The following is an 18,151-nucleotide window of genomic DNA, read 5'->3' as shown; positions in this document are numbered from 1 at the left end:
AGTTGGGGGGTGTGTGTGGGGGGGTATTGGGGGGTTTGTTTTATTTGACTTCAATGGGGAACAGTGGTGAGGGTGTTTATTTTCTTCCCAGAGATGAAGGGGGTGTTGGGGGGGGGAGCGGGTGTGGGGGGAGGTAAGTCGAAGGTCACCTCTGTGAAATGGTCAGGCCGATGCCAGGGCAGCTGCAGTCTCTCAATGTGGCAATAACCCCTCCCCTCCCTGTTATGCCTGTTCCAACACTGGCTGTCTCTGTGTCCCAGGACGTGTCCCTAACCTGCCTCACACACACGCAGGAGTGCACGTACAAACACATGGAGCGCTGACCTCAGGGACGACTGGGGTCCTTATCTCCTGCCCCTTAGACTACAGCACTGGTCCACTCACCCAGGGCACGCATGAACATAGACTTATTTATCTGCTCCTGTCCCCAGCGAGAGGGCTTCCAGTGTCCCCCCATCCTGTCCTGCTCTACCCCAGGCTAATTGAGAACGGTCGACCCAGCGCTCCATCTGTTGAAAGATCTTGTCAGGGCTTGGGAGCAGGGCGGGGGGCTCTGTTGGGCTTACTCCCCTGGCGTGTCTGCAGCGGGGACATTTTGTCTGTTAACGCCTCAGAGCGCCTGACACCCCGCACCCTGCTCCCTGTGCCTCTTCAAAGCCGCGCAACTCTCCCAGAGCTAGCTTGCATGATAAGTGGATACCAGGATGACACCAGCACCCTCCTGGACTGACAGGCACATGGGCTAGCTTTCTACCCCCGCTTTCTCCATCTCCCTCTCCCTGTTCCTCTTTATGTGAGTGAGGGGTGCCACGTGCGAGGGAGCAAGCCGGAGGACCGGGGATAAGGGAGCTATTTATTTCGGCTCCTCCATCTCATCTGGGCCTCGGCAGCAGCCAGGTTGTTTCAATAAAGCTGCCCTGAGAGAGAAATGGGGAGAGGGAGAGAAAAAAGGCCGTATTGATCTTGCCATTTTTTGGGGTCTGCTATATTCGAGTCGCGCGAGGAAGTGGAAACTGGATACGAGTTCTTCGAAGTCCTCTCCTCAGCGTTGCCACTTTATTAAAACAAGATTGAGGCAGAAGTCCCCAAGATCTGGGAGTTTTGCACGCTCTCACACCCACAAAATCCCTCTGTTCCTCGCTTCAAATGAAACCGCATGTTCCTCGCAGTCGGGCTGACAGCTCGTTCGAAGATGCCACCGAGAATGGCCAATTTTCCTAAGAACCTTAAAATCAGAACGTTCCTTCGAGCTAAGCAGAAACATTGTGTTTTTTGCTGAGCAATGCCTTGGTTTAGTCTCAATCCTTAGAATCCCTGGATCTCAAGCCCAGGCTCCGTCTGCCATCTGTGCTGCTCTGTGCTGCTCTGTGCCACGTGTGGGCGGAGAAGTCACCCATCCAGAGAGGGCAGTTTCCTAACATAGTCTGACTGTAGGCTTCCCTCCTGTCAGTCATCATTGCATGATACTTCTCATCCAGAGTGATGTCAGTCGGGCAATTTCTGCAAGTTGCAACTGTTTGTCACTATTTTAAATGTCATTTCGGTCACATTTGACAATTAAACTATTAGTTTTCCTCACAAATCAGCATCTAGACAAATCGAAAGTCTAGACGCAAATCATTTGTGTAAGTTTCAGCTGGTCAGTGAAATTAAATGAAATCTGACCAAAATAGCAATTCCTGCCTTTCTAGTAGGGTTTAAATCAACTGCATTCTTTGGAAATTGCATGTATCCTGGTCCATGTTCCTGGAGAAGAGGAATTTTTATTCCACTCTTGGTGCAGTGGAGAATATTTTCAGAGTGAGGGGGGAATAAAAGAAAAGAACTTCTCAGTCTAACATTCTGGAATGTACCGTAATTTAATTCCAGCACCAAAAACAACCCTCGCTTTTTTCCGCTTTTCTTCTGGCACTTTCCTGGATGGCAACCAGCGACTCCAGGTGAAAACACTTCAATCCAGCGCAGAGACGGGAGGGGGGGAAAAAAATCAATCTGCGGAGTTTCGTTTTTCAATTTCCATAATCTTGGCGGTCCTTGCAGCAGCTGCTTGGTACGGCAACAGGATGTGACAGTACCAGGCATGAATGAGAGGCACCTTCCAACACACACACACACTCCCCAGCGCCGAAGCTACGGAGGCAGGCCAGGGGAAGAGGAAAAGGGGCCCTCACGGGAGGCTCCATGAGCTGGGGGAGAGTGGATGAAGGAACCTCATGCACGCAAGGAAGGTCAGGGGGGTAATGACTCCAAAAATACTCGGGGGGGAAAGAAAAGCCCCCTTCACCTTTTTGAGACAGCAGAGCAGAGTTGGCTGGATGCAAGCTCTGAAAATCCCGTCCCCCCACTCTGTCCTCTTCTCTCTTTCTCTTTCAGTTATCAGTGAATAAACCCAAACTCGAGCGGGTCTGACGCCATATTGGCCAGCAGACTCATAGTCACAGTGACAGAAAGGAGCCTGTACTGCACAGCAACAGAGCATGCTGGGAGACAGGCAGTCTCCTGAGGAAATGCAACCGTGTGCTGCCTGGCTAATTCTATTTAATTTTCCATGGAGCGTTCACCTGCCAAAGCTCATTAGGCCCAATGCCGCCTGATTTTTTTTTTTTTTTTAACAGAATGAAATAAATGGTTTATTCAAATCGAATGAAGTGTTTTATTTACGGGGTGGAGCAACATAAAGTCTCTGAAAAATAAACACCCAGCTGAATTTATAAACCTTGTTTGAATGGAGGGATTCACACGTTGTATAGATACAGGTTAAGCATGGCGTAACATCCGCTGAGAGACTGAAAAATAAACCTTAAGAGAGCCACTGAGAGAAAAGACAAGGAGCTGCTTTAACTGAAATGTGACTTTCCAGTCTATGACTTTGGCTATTGCTGCAGCCTCAGTGAAGTCCAGAGAGTACTGACTGCTGTAACACTGATGGGTACACAGGGTTTGTGCTGAGGAGTGATGCTAACGGCGGGCTGAATGACCGTGTGTGTTTCAGATCCCCCCCGGATAAGCCGGCCGGTGGAGGAACGGCAGACGGTGAAGCTGGGTCGGACGGTGCGTCTGTCCTGCCCCGTGGAGGGCGACCCACCGCCCCTGGTGCTGTGGGTGAAGGACGGCCGAAACGTGAACCCGGGCTGGAGCCGCTACAGGGTGCTGAAGCAGGGCCTGAAGATCAAAGAGGTGGAGATGGAGGACGCGGGCGTCTACGTCTGCCGCGGCACCAACGGCTTTGGCAGTGTCTCCATCAACTACACCCTGATCGTCATCAGTGAGTGAACGTCCCGACTCCATACCTCCCTGCCCCTGCTGTTTATTCATCTCTCCACCTCCCCTCCTATGCTGTCTAATTCAAGAGTGAGCATGTCTGTACCCCTTCCTCTGTACCCCTTCCTCTGTTCACCTGTGAACTTTGAAGAAGCCTTTTTTCTTCACCTTCTCTCTCCTATTCTTTCTCATGTCTCTCTGCTTCCTCTCATACTGCATGACTCCTATCCATTCCATTACTGTTATTCAGCAGACACTCTTATCCAGAGAATAGGTTACAATTTTTCTATCCATACAGCTGGATATTTACTTTAAGTACCTTGCCCAAGGGTACAATGGCAGTGCCCCAGCGGGGAATTGAACCAGCAACCTTTTGGTTACAAGCCCTGTTCCTTACCGCTACGCTACACTCCTGCCCTTATCCCACACTGTGTGTTTCATCCCAGTCCCTATTCCCCACACTCCCGCTTGGTAGTAAATAAATCCGTCCCTCCGCTTCTTCTCCTGTTTGGTCCCCATCTCTCAACCCCCTCTCCATACTCTCCCATTCAATAGCGAATAAATCTCTCCATTTCAGCCCTTATACTCCACCTCAACCGTCTGGCTCCTGTGCCTCTTGTTTGTACGCCGTTCCATTTTTTTCATCCCTTCCGATAACCATCATCATCATCATCATCATCATCATCACTCATCAGCACCACTATTCCCTCCCCCTCATATCCCCACATCAGTCTCTGGGGAGAGTCTGTGTTGAGCATGTGACCTCACGGGCCCCCTGTGTGCGGAACTCTGTGTGTGGGTAATGTAATCATAACGTCATCTGTCCAAGGTGAAACGCAGAACAGCAGTAAATCATAAGCATGATGTGGGGAAATAGTGGTTATGAATGGGCGGAGAAAAAAAAATGTAATTTCAGCCTTCTCAATGTCCTTAAAAAAAGCCTACACACTCTGTATGGCCTCTGACCCTGAGCCCCACAGAAACACTTTCAGCTGGCCCCCAAAAAAGTCGTTAAAAACACAGCATTGAGCATTCATGTTAGACTTATGTTAGATTACACTTGGCATAAATGACAGCGCTGGCAGGCAACATGCTATTAAGCAAATATGGTTTCATTTACGCAACACAAAATGAAAATGTACAAGCGTGCATTGTACAAATGAGAATTTATGGCTAGTTAGCATTAAAAAAAAGCCTGAAGCTCATGTTTCAGCTTTCATATCAAATGCAGAGAACAAAGGATGACTTCTTTACCTGCTGTCTGTCACACAGTGCCTCCGTCAAGGAAGAGCTGCAGTTGTTTATGAAGCCCGTAACTCAATATCAAACCCCATGTTCTCAAGAAATTGTGTTTTCTACTCCTTTCAGACGGACTGGGAAGTTATTAATGAATGAATGAATAATGTATCTGCAATTAGTTAAGCGTATAAATGTTTCTTAGATGTGGTGAGACATAAGACGTTGGGGTGGGTTGGAGAGTTACATTTGGTGCTGGTGGTGTGTGGAGTGTATCATCCAGACTGGTTCTGACATGTATACATTGACTTGGCTAATCGCTCCGAGGGCCTCTGAAACCAGCTATCCATGGAAACCTACTATACAGGGAAGGTGCAGAGAGAGAGGTGCTGCAGCCTCGTCACCAGTTATTCGACCCTGGTCAGATTCTGTTGAAAGTTTCTGAGGCCAGGAACATCACTTTCTTCCTTTGGTGCTACTTGGTCCCTGGATATGGGTTGGGTAATGGGTAGCTGCTGGAGGAAGGCCGGGTTAATATTTACCCTGTTGACAGACAGAGCGTTTCACCACGGCCTCGCGGTGTGTGACACCTTCCACCCCAGGGTCCTGTCCTGGGGCTTGTTGAGTGAGGGTCTCCTCTGTGGGCAGTGAAGGGAGCCTGCTGTTTTTATTAATTGCTTCTTCATGCACTGGGAAGGCTCGGCTCTCTGTGAAGTGCACTTCTGTAGTTGCCATTAAAAGGGGTAAGTAATTGCTCCTGAATTGAGGGAAACTGAGGCCAGACAATACCCTTCAGAGGGCTGTTTTCCGTGACTCATATTTGAGGAGAAGATATTTCAAGAGGTTGGAGGTCATCGTCTTGCGTCTTCCGTCTAACGGGAGGCTTCTGTCTTTTCCCCACATTGAAACAAATCTAAGCTGTTTTGGTATTCATTCCTTATAAAGTTGACCCAATGGCCAAGAAAAAAAAATCCATCAACCACAGGATACCACCATTCTGATTATTGGCTACAAGCGGTAAGAGTCTGTAAACTTAGCCAACAGAGTTGCTTCTGCAAATTAATGTTCTCCAGTTGGGAAGAGAATATTGAAAAGGTCTCTCCTAGGTCCTCTTCTGACTTTCAACACATGCAAGCTGATGTCAGCCAGAGACTCAACAGGGAAACTCCAGCCAGCTTTAATTATTCTGGAAAGCAGAATTCAGTGACATTCAATAGGGGCTGCTGTCGCTGATGCAGGTCTAATCTTCCAGGTTCAACCAGGAGCAAGCACAGGCAAGCTGCAAGTCTAACCTCAGGTTCCGATTCCCTTTTTTTAATAGTCGCCGCAACATACCAAGAAGAATGCTCTTGTCATGAAAGTGTAATTTTAGCCTTTTAGCCGATATTTCGCCCCTTTCATACTTGGTTCCCTGATGGATTAGTGTAATCATTTGGCCGTGAACCTGGGTGAGGTAACTGTTGTAATTGAAAGCTTCATTTTACACAGAGACCACACTTTTCACTCAAGTACTCCTTTGTGTGCTTTTGTATATGAACATAACTGCATGTGTTTTTTCCGAATAGGTGCAGAAATTCAATGTGTGTTTGATGTATGGTGAAATTACCTAAGCTAACCAGCTACACGCTATGTCTGCTGACATCAAAAAATTGTTTTCATATACTACTTGGCTATTATTGTATTGTGCTGGCCTTGTACAAAATACACCTTTAAATTGCATTTAGTGCATGTTTATTTGTAATATTTATATGGTCCCAAAGCTAAGTATAAAGGAAAAGTGCCCATGTCTGCATGATTCCCAGCTAACTGCAAAGCCTCCTATGGTTCACTCCAAATGTGAAGGAGATGGAGATGGAGCAGATCTGTCACTGGTCCATCACAGCACTGCACAGATGTCACAACCAATGTCCAAAAAGAGCCAAAAGTCAGCTTGCAGATGGCTTGTTGATCTGGGGTTTTAAAGGCTGGAAGTACACAGCCCCTGTGATTACAACTCGGCGCTGCTTGGTTAGCGAACAGCAGACGAGATGTACTTCTTTCACAGGAGACTGCATATGAAATGACTTGATTCTGCACTCCCTTGCAGCATTCAGTATTTAAAGAGGGTTTGTTCCACTTCTTCATCAGGAGGGAAGGAGGGAAGGGAAACTAGGACAGACCTGGCAGAAGCCCAGGGAGTACTGAGGCCACAGGAGGGCAGGGGGGTGGCCATGACTTTGGCCTCATCTCAGTTCTAGGAACGCACAGCGTCGGTGTCAGCTCCTTGCATGACGGTACATGGATTCTATTCTCAGGATCCTCTGGGAGCCTGTCCGTGCGGCCCACCTATAGTGTCCCGTTCCCTGGACGCCGCCCCTTTGTCTCTGTGGGAGAGACTGCGGCTTTGAGTCAGACAGCGGTCAGGACCAACTGCTGTACGGAGGATTTGGTGGAACCGTGCCAGACAGCGACCTTTGCCTTGCAGGGATGCAGGGAGGGGCATGTGTTGTTGTTTAGCCCACGTCTTCCTCACCTAAGTAGCTAATTGTATCAAAATTATACTTGGGGGCCGATTCTAGACTGCTGAGAGACAACGGAGGGCTCTGAGCGGGGGAGGGAGGGGGGGGGGGGGCTGAGGTTTGGACCACAGTATTGAAGGTCAGAGTCACAGGATTTATGTTAATGAATGAGTCAGTGTGGTTAAAAAAAAACACCGCCCTTTTTTACAGGAATGCAATGACTCGACAGTTGAAGCACGATTGTTTGGGTGAACTCACTGAACGTTAGTGTGCTGCTTACTGTTCTTTTACTGAAGCGAGAAAGGAAATATTTGGATTACTTAATGAGATACATTTTCCTGGGCAGCTCCTTGGTTGGCCCACTCTGACTGTGGGGAGTCTACTACTCCTCCACTGTCCTGAGAAACAGATTTAAAAGGATTTGTCTACACAGTGAATGGTGTTGGCGTGCCCTGCCTTGGGAAACAGCTTTAAAATTATTTGTCTACACAATGAATGGTGTTGACGTGGTTGATACTAGAGGCATCACAGTCACTATTATAAACAGTCAAATAACAGGGACTGTCCTTTGATCATGTTTTTTCACTGACACGGCAGTGATCTAATGTTTAATCCTGATCACCAATGGAATGACATGGAGCTCTGGCTCAGGCCTTCCAGAAACATGTTTGTTTCTTTCTCTCATTGTAGAGAAATAAGTTGGGGCAAGTTCAAAGCACAAACACATATGGACACAAATGAATCCATGCTTGTGTGAGTGGTGGAAGAAAGCGCTTTGTTTAAAAAAAAAAGAAAAAGATGAAAGGATGTTTTGATGGAATTGAAACCATTCCGGTCTCACATGAAATTAAGTCAAAGAGAGACACACAAAGGAAGAGTTTGCCTTTCGTGAGAGGAAGACTCTGGCTGACACATAATGTTCTCAAAACACTGTTGCAACGTCACAGCAACATTTTGAAAACATATGACTGGAACTGGGAGCCCGGAGGAGGGCATTGCTATAATCATGTGGGTGTAATCCCTCCTCAAACATATTTCTAATGGACAGGGCTGACAACAGCTTGACTTGCTTTTGCATGTCATCGTAAAGCTGTTTTCTAACTACTGTTGTCCCCATAATGCCAAAGTGTGCTCCTCAGGTCTTAGAGTGAGAGAAGTGCAGAGTGGACAGTCTATCAGTCCTGTGTTGGTACTTGTGAAGGCTTTTAGCAAGAATAGCTACTGACCATCACATTGCCCAGGCTCCAAATCTGTCCCACAGTCCCAAGCTGCTACCAGCAAAGGACATGAGTCTCCACCGTGTTTCATCATGCAAGTGGCTGGGGGTGCATAACGCAGCCCGCTCTCCGGGGCCGGAGCAGCTAAGGCTTTAATTAAACAGGGAGAATGCAAATGATCCACTTTCACTCGCCCCTCCACATTAAAGCTCCTTTCATCCAGCTCATTAGAGAGGCCGGCAGTGGGGTCTGCTCCTCTGCGGGGCTCACCGGCTCGCCTTCCGCATGACAGAGAAGAAAAGAAGAAAGAGAAAAAGGTTGGGGCTAATTTCCTCCCGAGTCGCCATACGCCTGTTGCTGTAAACCGCTTATGACTCTATAAAAGATAGGAGAGACTTTTAATTACCCTTTTCTCCTCTGCTCCCTTCTGTCTCCCATGCTGTGTGTACGCTAAAGCTCTCTAATTTGCCTCTCTGGCTTCAATTGACATCAAGCTGCATATACACTCAGAGACATATGCCTTGCCAAAAATAACCTTTGCCGGTCTGACAATTTTGGTCCACATGCACCAAAATGTATGCATTTCCTTAAATAGTAGTGTAGGTTGATGGTTAAAACATTGTGAGCTCCCGTACTTTCTTTCAAACTACGGGCATATGTTTCTTTCAGGGTTGGTGTGCTAAACGAACTATAGAGGTTGGTAATTCTGTGAAACAAACATTTGGAAAATGTGAGTTCATTAGTAATTTAATTGCTTCCTCGCAGATGTTATCATCTATAATGGCTATAATGTTTATTTGTCAGAAGGGACAGCAAGGGTTTTTACTAGAGCAACTGGGATAAAGCATCTCACACAGTACATCATTACTGCAACCTGGATTGGAACCCACAACTCCTCAGTGCTTCTCTATGTACACTATGGCTTTAGTTATGCTGGTTCGAATGTCACACTGTGAACTGAGCCATATTACCATAGCAACAGGAATTAGTTGCTTGTGCCCCACTGTACTTAGTTTTTGATGATTTTTTTCATGTACGCGGTGAGTAACGTATCTGGCTTTTTCATCTAGGTACAGAATGTTTATTTAATTCAGAAGTGTCCTCACTGATGAAAATCACCGCGCATTTCTCCCCGTTCATTATTTTGTGTTTGTTTTGCTTTTGATATTGAGTAAAGTCAGGAGTCCAGGAGTCCCTTGACATGCGCAGTGGCATGTGTGTTTGTACAGGTATGAATGGAGAATGAGACTTTTTGAGGGGAAGCCCTTTCAACTTCTTTTAGCTGGAAAAAATAATATGCTGCCTTATAAATGGCGTCTCTACATGAAGAGGGTGTGTAATAGGAGCTGCTCTCTGCCTTCGGCCCTCTGCCCCGAACCCCCTGTTTCCCCCCTCTCAGAGACGATCTCTGTTGGCTCGAGTGAGAGGTAAAGGGGGGCGGTCCTCTCAGCACTACCTGCCTTCTATTTTCCTACCTTTTCCAGCTGTGGGGCCAATTTCACTGCGAACTTGGGGTTCTGTGGACAGAAACGCCTCACGTCTATCGGCTGGCACTCTGACCTGTCATCTCGCCTCTGAGTTTGTGCTGTGGAAAAAAACAGGGCAGATAAAAACACGGTTAACCAGATCATACCATGGTGATGGTACATCCCTGTTTTTTCTTGACATATTCTGTGCTACTTAAGAGGTGAAACCTCTTTGCCTTGCTGCAGTGGACCGTCTGGCCATATGTTTTATCTCCAGAGCTTTGAAGCTGATATTTTGTGAAGGTGGGGTTTCTTTCTACTACAAACATGCATACAGTGAGAGGCGAAATCTTGCTTGTTATTGCTAGGCACGCCTGCAGTGTTTGAATGTGTAATGCGTGCTCTGTTACAACGCGGTGTCTGGAACTCTGTTGCCGCTCCTGCCTCAAAGCATTGCAGGAGTGAAAAACCTCTGCCTGATTCTACACCTGTTGGGATACTGAGAAAACATCTGCAACTGCCAGCTCAGAGAAGCAAGGAATGAGAGCTAGTTAAGATCCCCCTTTAGACCCGGTAATGCTCCCATAATTCCACCTCGCTGCAGCTGAATAGCTGCACACAGGCCCCCCTCCCAGCATGCCAAAGGAAAGGGTGCTGCAAGGCTTTGTTCCCCAGATCCCTGAGCCAACGGTAACAATGGGGCCGCGGCTAGCCAAACACTCCTCCCGGCTTTCGGCTCTCATCTCCCTCAATCCCTCTGTTCAAGCCTAGGGCGTGTCCCCCCGCAGTAATGCACTGACTGAGAACGCAGGGATTAACCCAGACAAAGGTGCACCGCTCGCTCCCAAAGCAAGGGGACCGGGCCGCCGGAGCCTTAAGACAACAGCGACCATGCTGTGGCATCACACCGAGTTCACTTTTACACTCGCAGCTGACCCGCCAGCCACACCTGTTGAGGTTGGAGCTGCCAGATGGTGAGAATGTTGTTGCATCCCATAGCCTTCAGCACTGCCAATGCACCAGCAGTGTAAGGCTGCCAGCAATGGGCGCTCACCACATCTGCCCATGCTGGTTATCATTACTCTGCGGGAAAGCCAACAGGCCATTAGGTTTGGAGATCTAAAAGCTCTGGGTGCTTAGTTAAGTGGTGCGGCAAGAAGCCGTGGCTCAGAAAGCCATGGCTGGGGTGTCACGGGGACCGCAGTCGACTGTGGAGGCTGGCCAGTCTTTACTGCATTCTTATTGTATGGAATCACATATATTTTCAGAGGGGAGGTTAAAAGGGTAATTCTGCGAAACTAATGTTTAGGAGGCTGGGACCGTGGTTCCTGTGATAAAACTGGTAGACAAACTGATTTCAGGGAGACAACTGTGCATGTGTTTGAAACTAAAAATAGTTAGCTGTCAGTTTAAGGCGTACGGGTAAATGTGTGGATCTAAGATGTAGTAGAGTGTATTTCCTTTATATGAGTCGTCTCTGTACAATGTGATTCATCTCTGAACAACTGAATCTTTTAAAGAGAAAATTCAATGTGGGATTATGCAGGTTTATCTGGATGTTGGTTTTATTTGTTGGTCGTTTTTTTTTGCAATATAAGTGAATTGTTCTTTTAGTTGTTCCTACTTCTTAAGAACAGTGCAGTGCAGTAAACCTGCATTTGAAACCAGATGTCTCTACATACTGTCATTCAGAACAGATTATTCCCAATGAATTGGAATTTGTCCTGAGATGATTGTAATTTTTGTTTCTAATCTAATTTGTATGAAAATAAAACTATAGGACTGTGAACAGAGCTTAGTTTACCCTCATCCATCAAAGCAAGGACTTAAGTTTGGAATGTCCAATTAATTTTTCATTGTTTATATCTTTATTCTGTTATCTTGGAATGAATTTTTGGTTGCACATTTATTTTCCCTTTGAATTTAGCAAAGACTAAAACATGGAGCCGCACTCTATTAAAATAGGAGCCCATGTATGAAATATCTGTATGACAACAAGGAGATCGGGATTGTTTTTGAACCAATTACAGTGCCCTCTTTACCTTGAGCAGGCTAATAAGGCATGTGTTCGTATTTATCTTTACACTGTAAGTTTGTTATATGCTGAAGTGAATGAAAAATGTAGTGTAAATGCCAAGAGAATGAAGCCATTGCTTAATTTCATCATTCTGCTCTGTAGTTAAACTTCATATTGGTCTCCACCAGTTAGGTCAGTGTAGTTTAGGGAGTGACTGTATACTTTGGAAACAAGAGAATTGTCATTATACAGTAGGTTTCTCATCTGTGTCTTAGAAAAAAGACTGGCTTCAGAATTTTAACTGAGATAAAAAAAAATGGTGACCAAAATGTTGGATCCATAAAACAATTTTACTTACAGTGGCTTTTTTCCAAGTGTTCTACCATTCAGCATACCCAATATCAATATTGGTTCATGTTTTTTCTTTAGATTTAGCATTATTCAGAAATATGTACGTTGCCAGTATGAACACGTTTATCTACAGCTTGCACAGGCTTTAGTTTTTTAAATAGGGATAACAAAGGAACAAATGAAATGGTTTGTCTTGAATAAGAATGCTCCATTAACTATTCATGATGACAGATGGACTGTGGAGTGGGCGTAAAGGCTGTAGTGAGTAATGAAGCAGTTGTTACTATTATTTTTATTATTATTTAAAGAAAGTTCTCACATGTGAGAGTCATTTTTTGCGTGCGTAGCGCACTGTTGACACAGGGGCTGTTGACTTGGAGCTACCTGGAATAAGAGGGGCTGTTTCTGTAAAGACAGCGATGTTGGCGTGTTGAGCGTGGTCAGCGGCGGACTCTCGAGGAGGGTTAGAAAGGGTTCTCTGTGCATTCCTGCGCGCCGTGCCAGAGAGCCAGCCCAAATAAAGCAGGGCTCTCAGCTCCGTCTGTGCCGTTTAGGTTAAAGGCAGTTAATTGGTTTCCTGCTCAGGGTTAAGTCAACACAGCGTCTTGTTTTAAACAGTGTGGAAACTTGAGAGAAGCAACAATATCGACAGTGTTTGTCCACCCCCTAGCAAAACCCAGTTAGAATAATACCAGTGTTAGCTAGTTACGGCTCCCATAGAGCCGTAAAACCTAATACGCTTGAAATAAAAACACAACTCGTTTACACGCCTCACACTCCACTGATCTCCTGGCATTAGCATTCATTTTCTGCGTGGCGGACCCCCGCATAGCCTCAAAGCCCCACAAATAAATGATGCCTTCGTGCAACGTTCAGACGTGAGTACGTTGTCATTATCAGGTGACTGACATCACAAAAACAATAAATATACAGGGACATACTTGACAGTAACTGAAGGATGTCTGACTTATTTCATAGTGCCATCTTGTGATTCTGAAGAGCAATAACATTGCATACAATACTTGCCTTACGGGAGCATTAGCTATCCCATTGTATATCTGCGTTATATAGCATTTCAATTTTAGGAGGATCAAAGTTGTGAGTTAGAGTTTCACTCTGTGTATCTTTACTTGATGCATGGGCTACTTGGCTAGCAACCGTCATTGCCTGTCTCTCCAGCTGCATACAGCCCTACTTCTTGGGAGCGCCCAGGTGGCTTGCGTCAGTCATACGGCCCCTCTTCCTGTGTGTTTCCGGCTGAGTGCGTGTGCGTGTGCGTGTGCGTGCGTGCGTGCGTGTGTGCGTGCGTTTGTGCGTGTGTGCGTGCGTACGTGCGTGTGTGTGTGTGTGAGATCGGGTGTTGCCATTCACTCACAATCAGTAAATATGGTCTGTCTCACAGATGACTCAGCTGTGACCCAGAGCAAGCCTCCCCCCGCGGAGCCCAATGCGGATCTGACCCAGCAGAACCCTTCCGGACAGCCCTGGGGTGAGGAAACATTCTTGCCTTATACTTCTTGTTTTCTTCTGAATCTTCCTATTTCTAGATATTTTTTTCATTTGTCTTGTCCACTGGAGGATAGAGGTGTACTGTCTTTTTATTTTCACACTCATAATAGGCATTACACAAGTAGATTTTATTTGGACATCAGCAAGTATTTATCAGTGGCATAGAGCCCAATGTGCTATTCAGTAAAAATCCTAACTTCGTCCGGATTGTGAAATGAGACAGCAATGAACACATTGAGCTGTATTTATAAAGCACTGACATGTTTCATAATTTACCATCTGTTTGCAGAATTAAAAGAGGTCAACAACAACTTAGTATATGTGACATGTTTGAAGTTGCAGTTGAAACGGCATGTAGGAGCATGTAAATGCTTCACGAATAACTCGCATTGTGCGTTTGTTCTGTCAGTGAAGCCACGGTTCAGCCAGCCCACCAAGATGCGCCGGAGGGTCCTAGAGCAGCCTGTTGGCAGCTCGGTGAGGCTCAAGTGCCTGGCCAGCGGCAGTCCATTACCCGTAATCACCTGGTGGAAGGACCAGACCCGCCTGCCGCCCCCACGCCAGGGTAAACGCCCGCAGTGGACCCTCACCCTCAAGAACCTGCAGCCCCAGGACAGTGCCAAATACACCTGCCACGTCTCCAATCCTGCCGGGCACATCAACGCCACGTACAAGGTGGACGTCATTGGTAAGGCTTGTCGTCTCTCAAGCATTTTTTTTTTTATTCAGGTGCTCTCACATGGATGCTAACTGGTGAAGATCAGAGAATTTGAATTAGAAGTAGACAATTGAATTGAAAATCTATTGGAAAGTCTACTGGAAACTTTCTTGAAAATATTGTTGCTGTTGGTGTTAACAAGGAATCTGTTTAATATTCTGGTCCTGTTTAACCGTTAATCTACTGTCACTGCAGAGCGCACCAACTCTAAGCCTATCTTGACGGGCACCCACCCGGTCAACACCACGGTGGAGTTTGGCGGGACTACCTCCTTCCAGTGCAAGGTGCACAGCGACGTCAAGCCAGTCATACAGTGGCTCAAGAGGGTCGACCCAGGCACCGAGGGGCGATACAACTCAACCCTGGAGGTGGGCGGTCAGCATTTCGTGGTGCTGCCCACGGGGGACGTGTGGTCGCGGCCCGACGGTTCTTACCTCAACAAGCTGGCCATCGTCAAGGCCCAGGATGAGGATGCTGGAATGTATATCTGCCTGGGGGCCAACACCATGGGCTACAGCTTCCGCAGTGCCTATCTCACTGTGCTGCCAGGTAGGTGCCATGCCACCAGTACGCTGGGGAAGGGTCCTAGGTTCTCATATTATGGGTTGCTAAAATAGCTGTTTACTTTTCTTCTTTTATGACCAATAAAGTCTGATCTATTTAATCAGTGTCATTGTAATGGATGATCTGTTAGTGAAGTTCCATAGCACTGTTTTGAGTTTTGTTGATGACCGTGGAACTGTTATGATGTTTCTCACTAAAAAACATTGCTGTTGATTTGTCAGACCCTGATGTGGAGAAGACGGTGACACCTCCCCACCTGAGCTCTGGACTGCCCTGGCCCCTGATCATAGGCATCCCAGCTGCTGCCCTCCTTATCGTTGGCACCATCGTACTCTGGCTGTGTCACAGTCGTCGCCGGCACAGCGCCCTGCCCGCCCGCGCCCTACCTCCCTGGGAACACCATGCCCCCAACAAGGACATTACCAACCCCAGCAGCGCCACTCCTGATTTCCCTAGCCAAAGACTGATGGGCATGGGACCCCCTGCCCTGAATGGCCCACAAAAGATCTACTCCAAGGTTTACACGGATGTGCACACTCACACACACACGCACTCCCATGCACACATGGATGGCAAGGTCCACCAGCACCAGCACTTCCACTACCAGTGCTAACCAGCACCCTGCGGCCTTGTCTTTGAGCCACTGCTGCTCCCCTGACTCTTAAATGGACTCTTAACAAGGGGCAATCATGGGAATTGTTTTTAGCTGATGTAAACTACAATACCCATAATACCACAGGGGTAAAAGGTTACCCTGAGCAGTGTTGACACACCACAGCAATGACTGACACAGCTCTGGGGTCACACTCCGGGACAGATTTGGACAGTATTACTGAGGTGCCCACTACCTGCTTTAGTGGGTAGTGACAAAGTGCTTTGAAAAGACTCAGGTTTGGGGATGAATTCTCACATGTATTTGCTAGTAAGTCATGTCAATGTTTTTGGTCACCTGAGACAACCTACAAGAATGAACGGGGTGTTATAAGGGATTAAACTGTATGGGACAACACCACCCCTCCCCCTCCCAAATATTAGTATAATTAAAATGTACATATATGTCTTTAAGTATAAAACCTGTTTGTGTGGCCAAAGCAGATAGTAATATAAGAAATACCATATAAGCTTTTCTAAACTGGAAGCTTCAACTGTGACAAATCTGCTGAACTCTACCAGCAATATTGTTTACAATGTGTTGTCCTTGTCTTGTATAGTGGTACATTAGCAACACAAACTGTGGTGCTTGTTTTTTTTTAATTAAGGATAATATTATTTCATGAAGAGACTATGCAATGATTGCAAGATTTGTCAGGGAAAATGGATGAGTGAGTGAATTGGTAAAGTGATAAGGGCATTTTTATTCATGTCCACAGACTTTCTGTTCTATGTATCCAGTTCTGTTTGATAAAAGCAGTATTACCAAATATGTGTATCCCCTATGTGACAAAATGCCATGTTCTTATATAAAAAAGGTAGAAAACATGTACAACTTGCATATGTTTCGAGGTGTGTATTTTTTAATATTTAGGACATGTATTGTATTTTTGTATCTGTTGCTTCAGTAGCAATGTGTTATCTGATTTTCCAGAAAGTGGGCTGTTGGACATAAGGGGTTTTTTATTATTGTTATTTTATGTAAAAACTATCCCAGATCAAATTAAATTTACAGTCCTTGAGGACAACCAAGTGATATATAAGTGATTTACATTGATTAAATAAGCAACACTAAATATTATTCATTTTCTTAGTGGACACTAATGTAGGGAAAATTACTATGTTACAAATTACAATTACAGATTGCAAATCTTACAGCTGCACATCATACACATTTTGTAACACATTATATTTGTATGCTGTTTTCTGTTTGTTTTACTGGAGTAATTAAGGTAAAGTATCTTACTCAAGGGTGCAACGGCAACGCCTCATCCAGAATATCCGGGATTCAATCCCAGCACCTGCAGATCTGGTAAATAAGAGAGTATAAGACCATGTACTCTTGATTGTTGTCTTACAAATGGTTCATGGACATGCACAGACCCAAAAAGAAACATTGCATGCTGCAATCTTATTCTGGTGCTCACATATGAGTATTAGATAAGAAATATTTTTCTAATAAAACTGTTGATTTTCTTCATTGTTTTCTGTTTAATCTTTTTTTCCTGTTGACTACACCATTTCCTGTTTGATAATCTGTAAAGTAGATCATGCATAAGAAAGCAAGAAGTACGTTTTCAGTAAAAATGACAAAAAGAAGCAGTGAATGACTTGAATTAAGCGCCACATCAAATCAGCTGTTAATGGTAATGCAAATATGTATACAGTTCATAGTAAAGCTTTTAGTAAAGATCATAGTAAAGATTTTTACTTGTACTTATATTAAATACACACCACAATATATACTGTACCAACATAATGTACAGTAACAATTTAATCTATTTTGTCTCAAGTTAATTAAGTTAAAAATATTAACTATAACTTCTACTTTTTAAAGCAACTTTACTGCAAGAGAAGTAACGGACCTTAGCTGTAGAGATCTGGTGAATTCCAAGAACTGCTGAATTTCCTGAGGAACATTTCCATGTTATTTGGGTGTGATCTTGCATTGGTCTATGCTGACTTCTCTGCACTTTCCCTAAGAAGGCCTCGGTCCACTGTTATTTTAACATGCTCAGGAATTCCATGGGAAAACCATGTAGTGCTTTTCAACACCAGGACAGAAGATAAATATTCCCAATAGGATTTGATGGGTATTAATATAAAGGGTAGGTTTACACAGAGGCGGGCAGAGGGGAGCAAAAGGCAAATTCCTCCATTTCCCCTTTGTGGAACATTTTGCTTTCAGTGCAGATTCAGACTGCAATTCATCACCGACTCCAGGCACCTTTACTTGCATCGAAAGACTTGCTTGCCGCTGGAGATGTGAACATCTGAAAATGTTATTGCTACTTGGAACAGAAAGAGCTTGAAACTTTGATACACAGGTGGAGAGTTAGCGTGTTGTATTACACAAATCTGTCATGTATAAAAAAAAACTCTCAAATGTGAGAATTTTGGAAACAACGAATAATTTACGGGATACAAACAGGAGGCTGGAACAAAAGTCCTTTGTAGTTTATATGTTGAAAGTCTCAAGTTCTCGCACTGAATGAGTCCGTGTTTATTATTCTAATGACGCCACCTGGTGGCACACAGGTGAACGACAAAATAGGACATACTGGTAAAATCAGGGGCTGGCAGCTCCTCTGATGTGAAACAAACGATCGTGTAACCCAGCGCTGAGTTGCTTTTATTCACCACTTTAATAACTGTAATAATCT

General features: G+C 45.4%; 1 protein-coding gene across 2 annotated transcripts in view; it reads left to right on the top strand.

Annotated features, from left to right (window-relative positions):
* Window positions 1-16,891, top strand: part of fgfrl1b (fibroblast growth factor receptor like 1b) — a 29,350-nt gene extending 12,459 nt beyond the window's left edge. For both annotated transcript variants that reach the window (XM_036547852.1, XM_036547851.1), the window contains exons 3-7: window positions 2,993-3,265; window positions 13,449-13,535; window positions 13,965-14,243; window positions 14,469-14,822; window positions 15,059-16,891. In XM_036547852.1, coding sequence (XP_036403745.1) covers window positions 2,993-3,265; window positions 13,449-13,535; window positions 13,965-14,243; window positions 14,469-14,822; window positions 15,059-15,450 — 1,385 coding nt within the window. In that variant the 3' untranslated portion in view covers window positions 15,451-16,891. The remainder of the gene's footprint in view (window positions 1-2,992; window positions 3,266-13,448; window positions 13,536-13,964; window positions 14,244-14,468; window positions 14,823-15,058) is intronic.
* Window positions 16,892-18,151: the final 1,260 nt, after the last annotated feature.

This window comes from Megalops cyprinoides, chromosome 16 (genome assembly GCF_013368585.1).
Source record: "Megalops cyprinoides isolate fMegCyp1 chromosome 16, fMegCyp1.pri, whole genome shotgun sequence".
Lineage (NCBI taxonomy): Eukaryota > Metazoa > Chordata > Actinopteri > Elopiformes > Megalopidae > Megalops > Megalops cyprinoides.
Note: the sequence above shows the minus strand (reverse complement) of the source record. Positions and strands in the feature narration are given on the sequence as shown.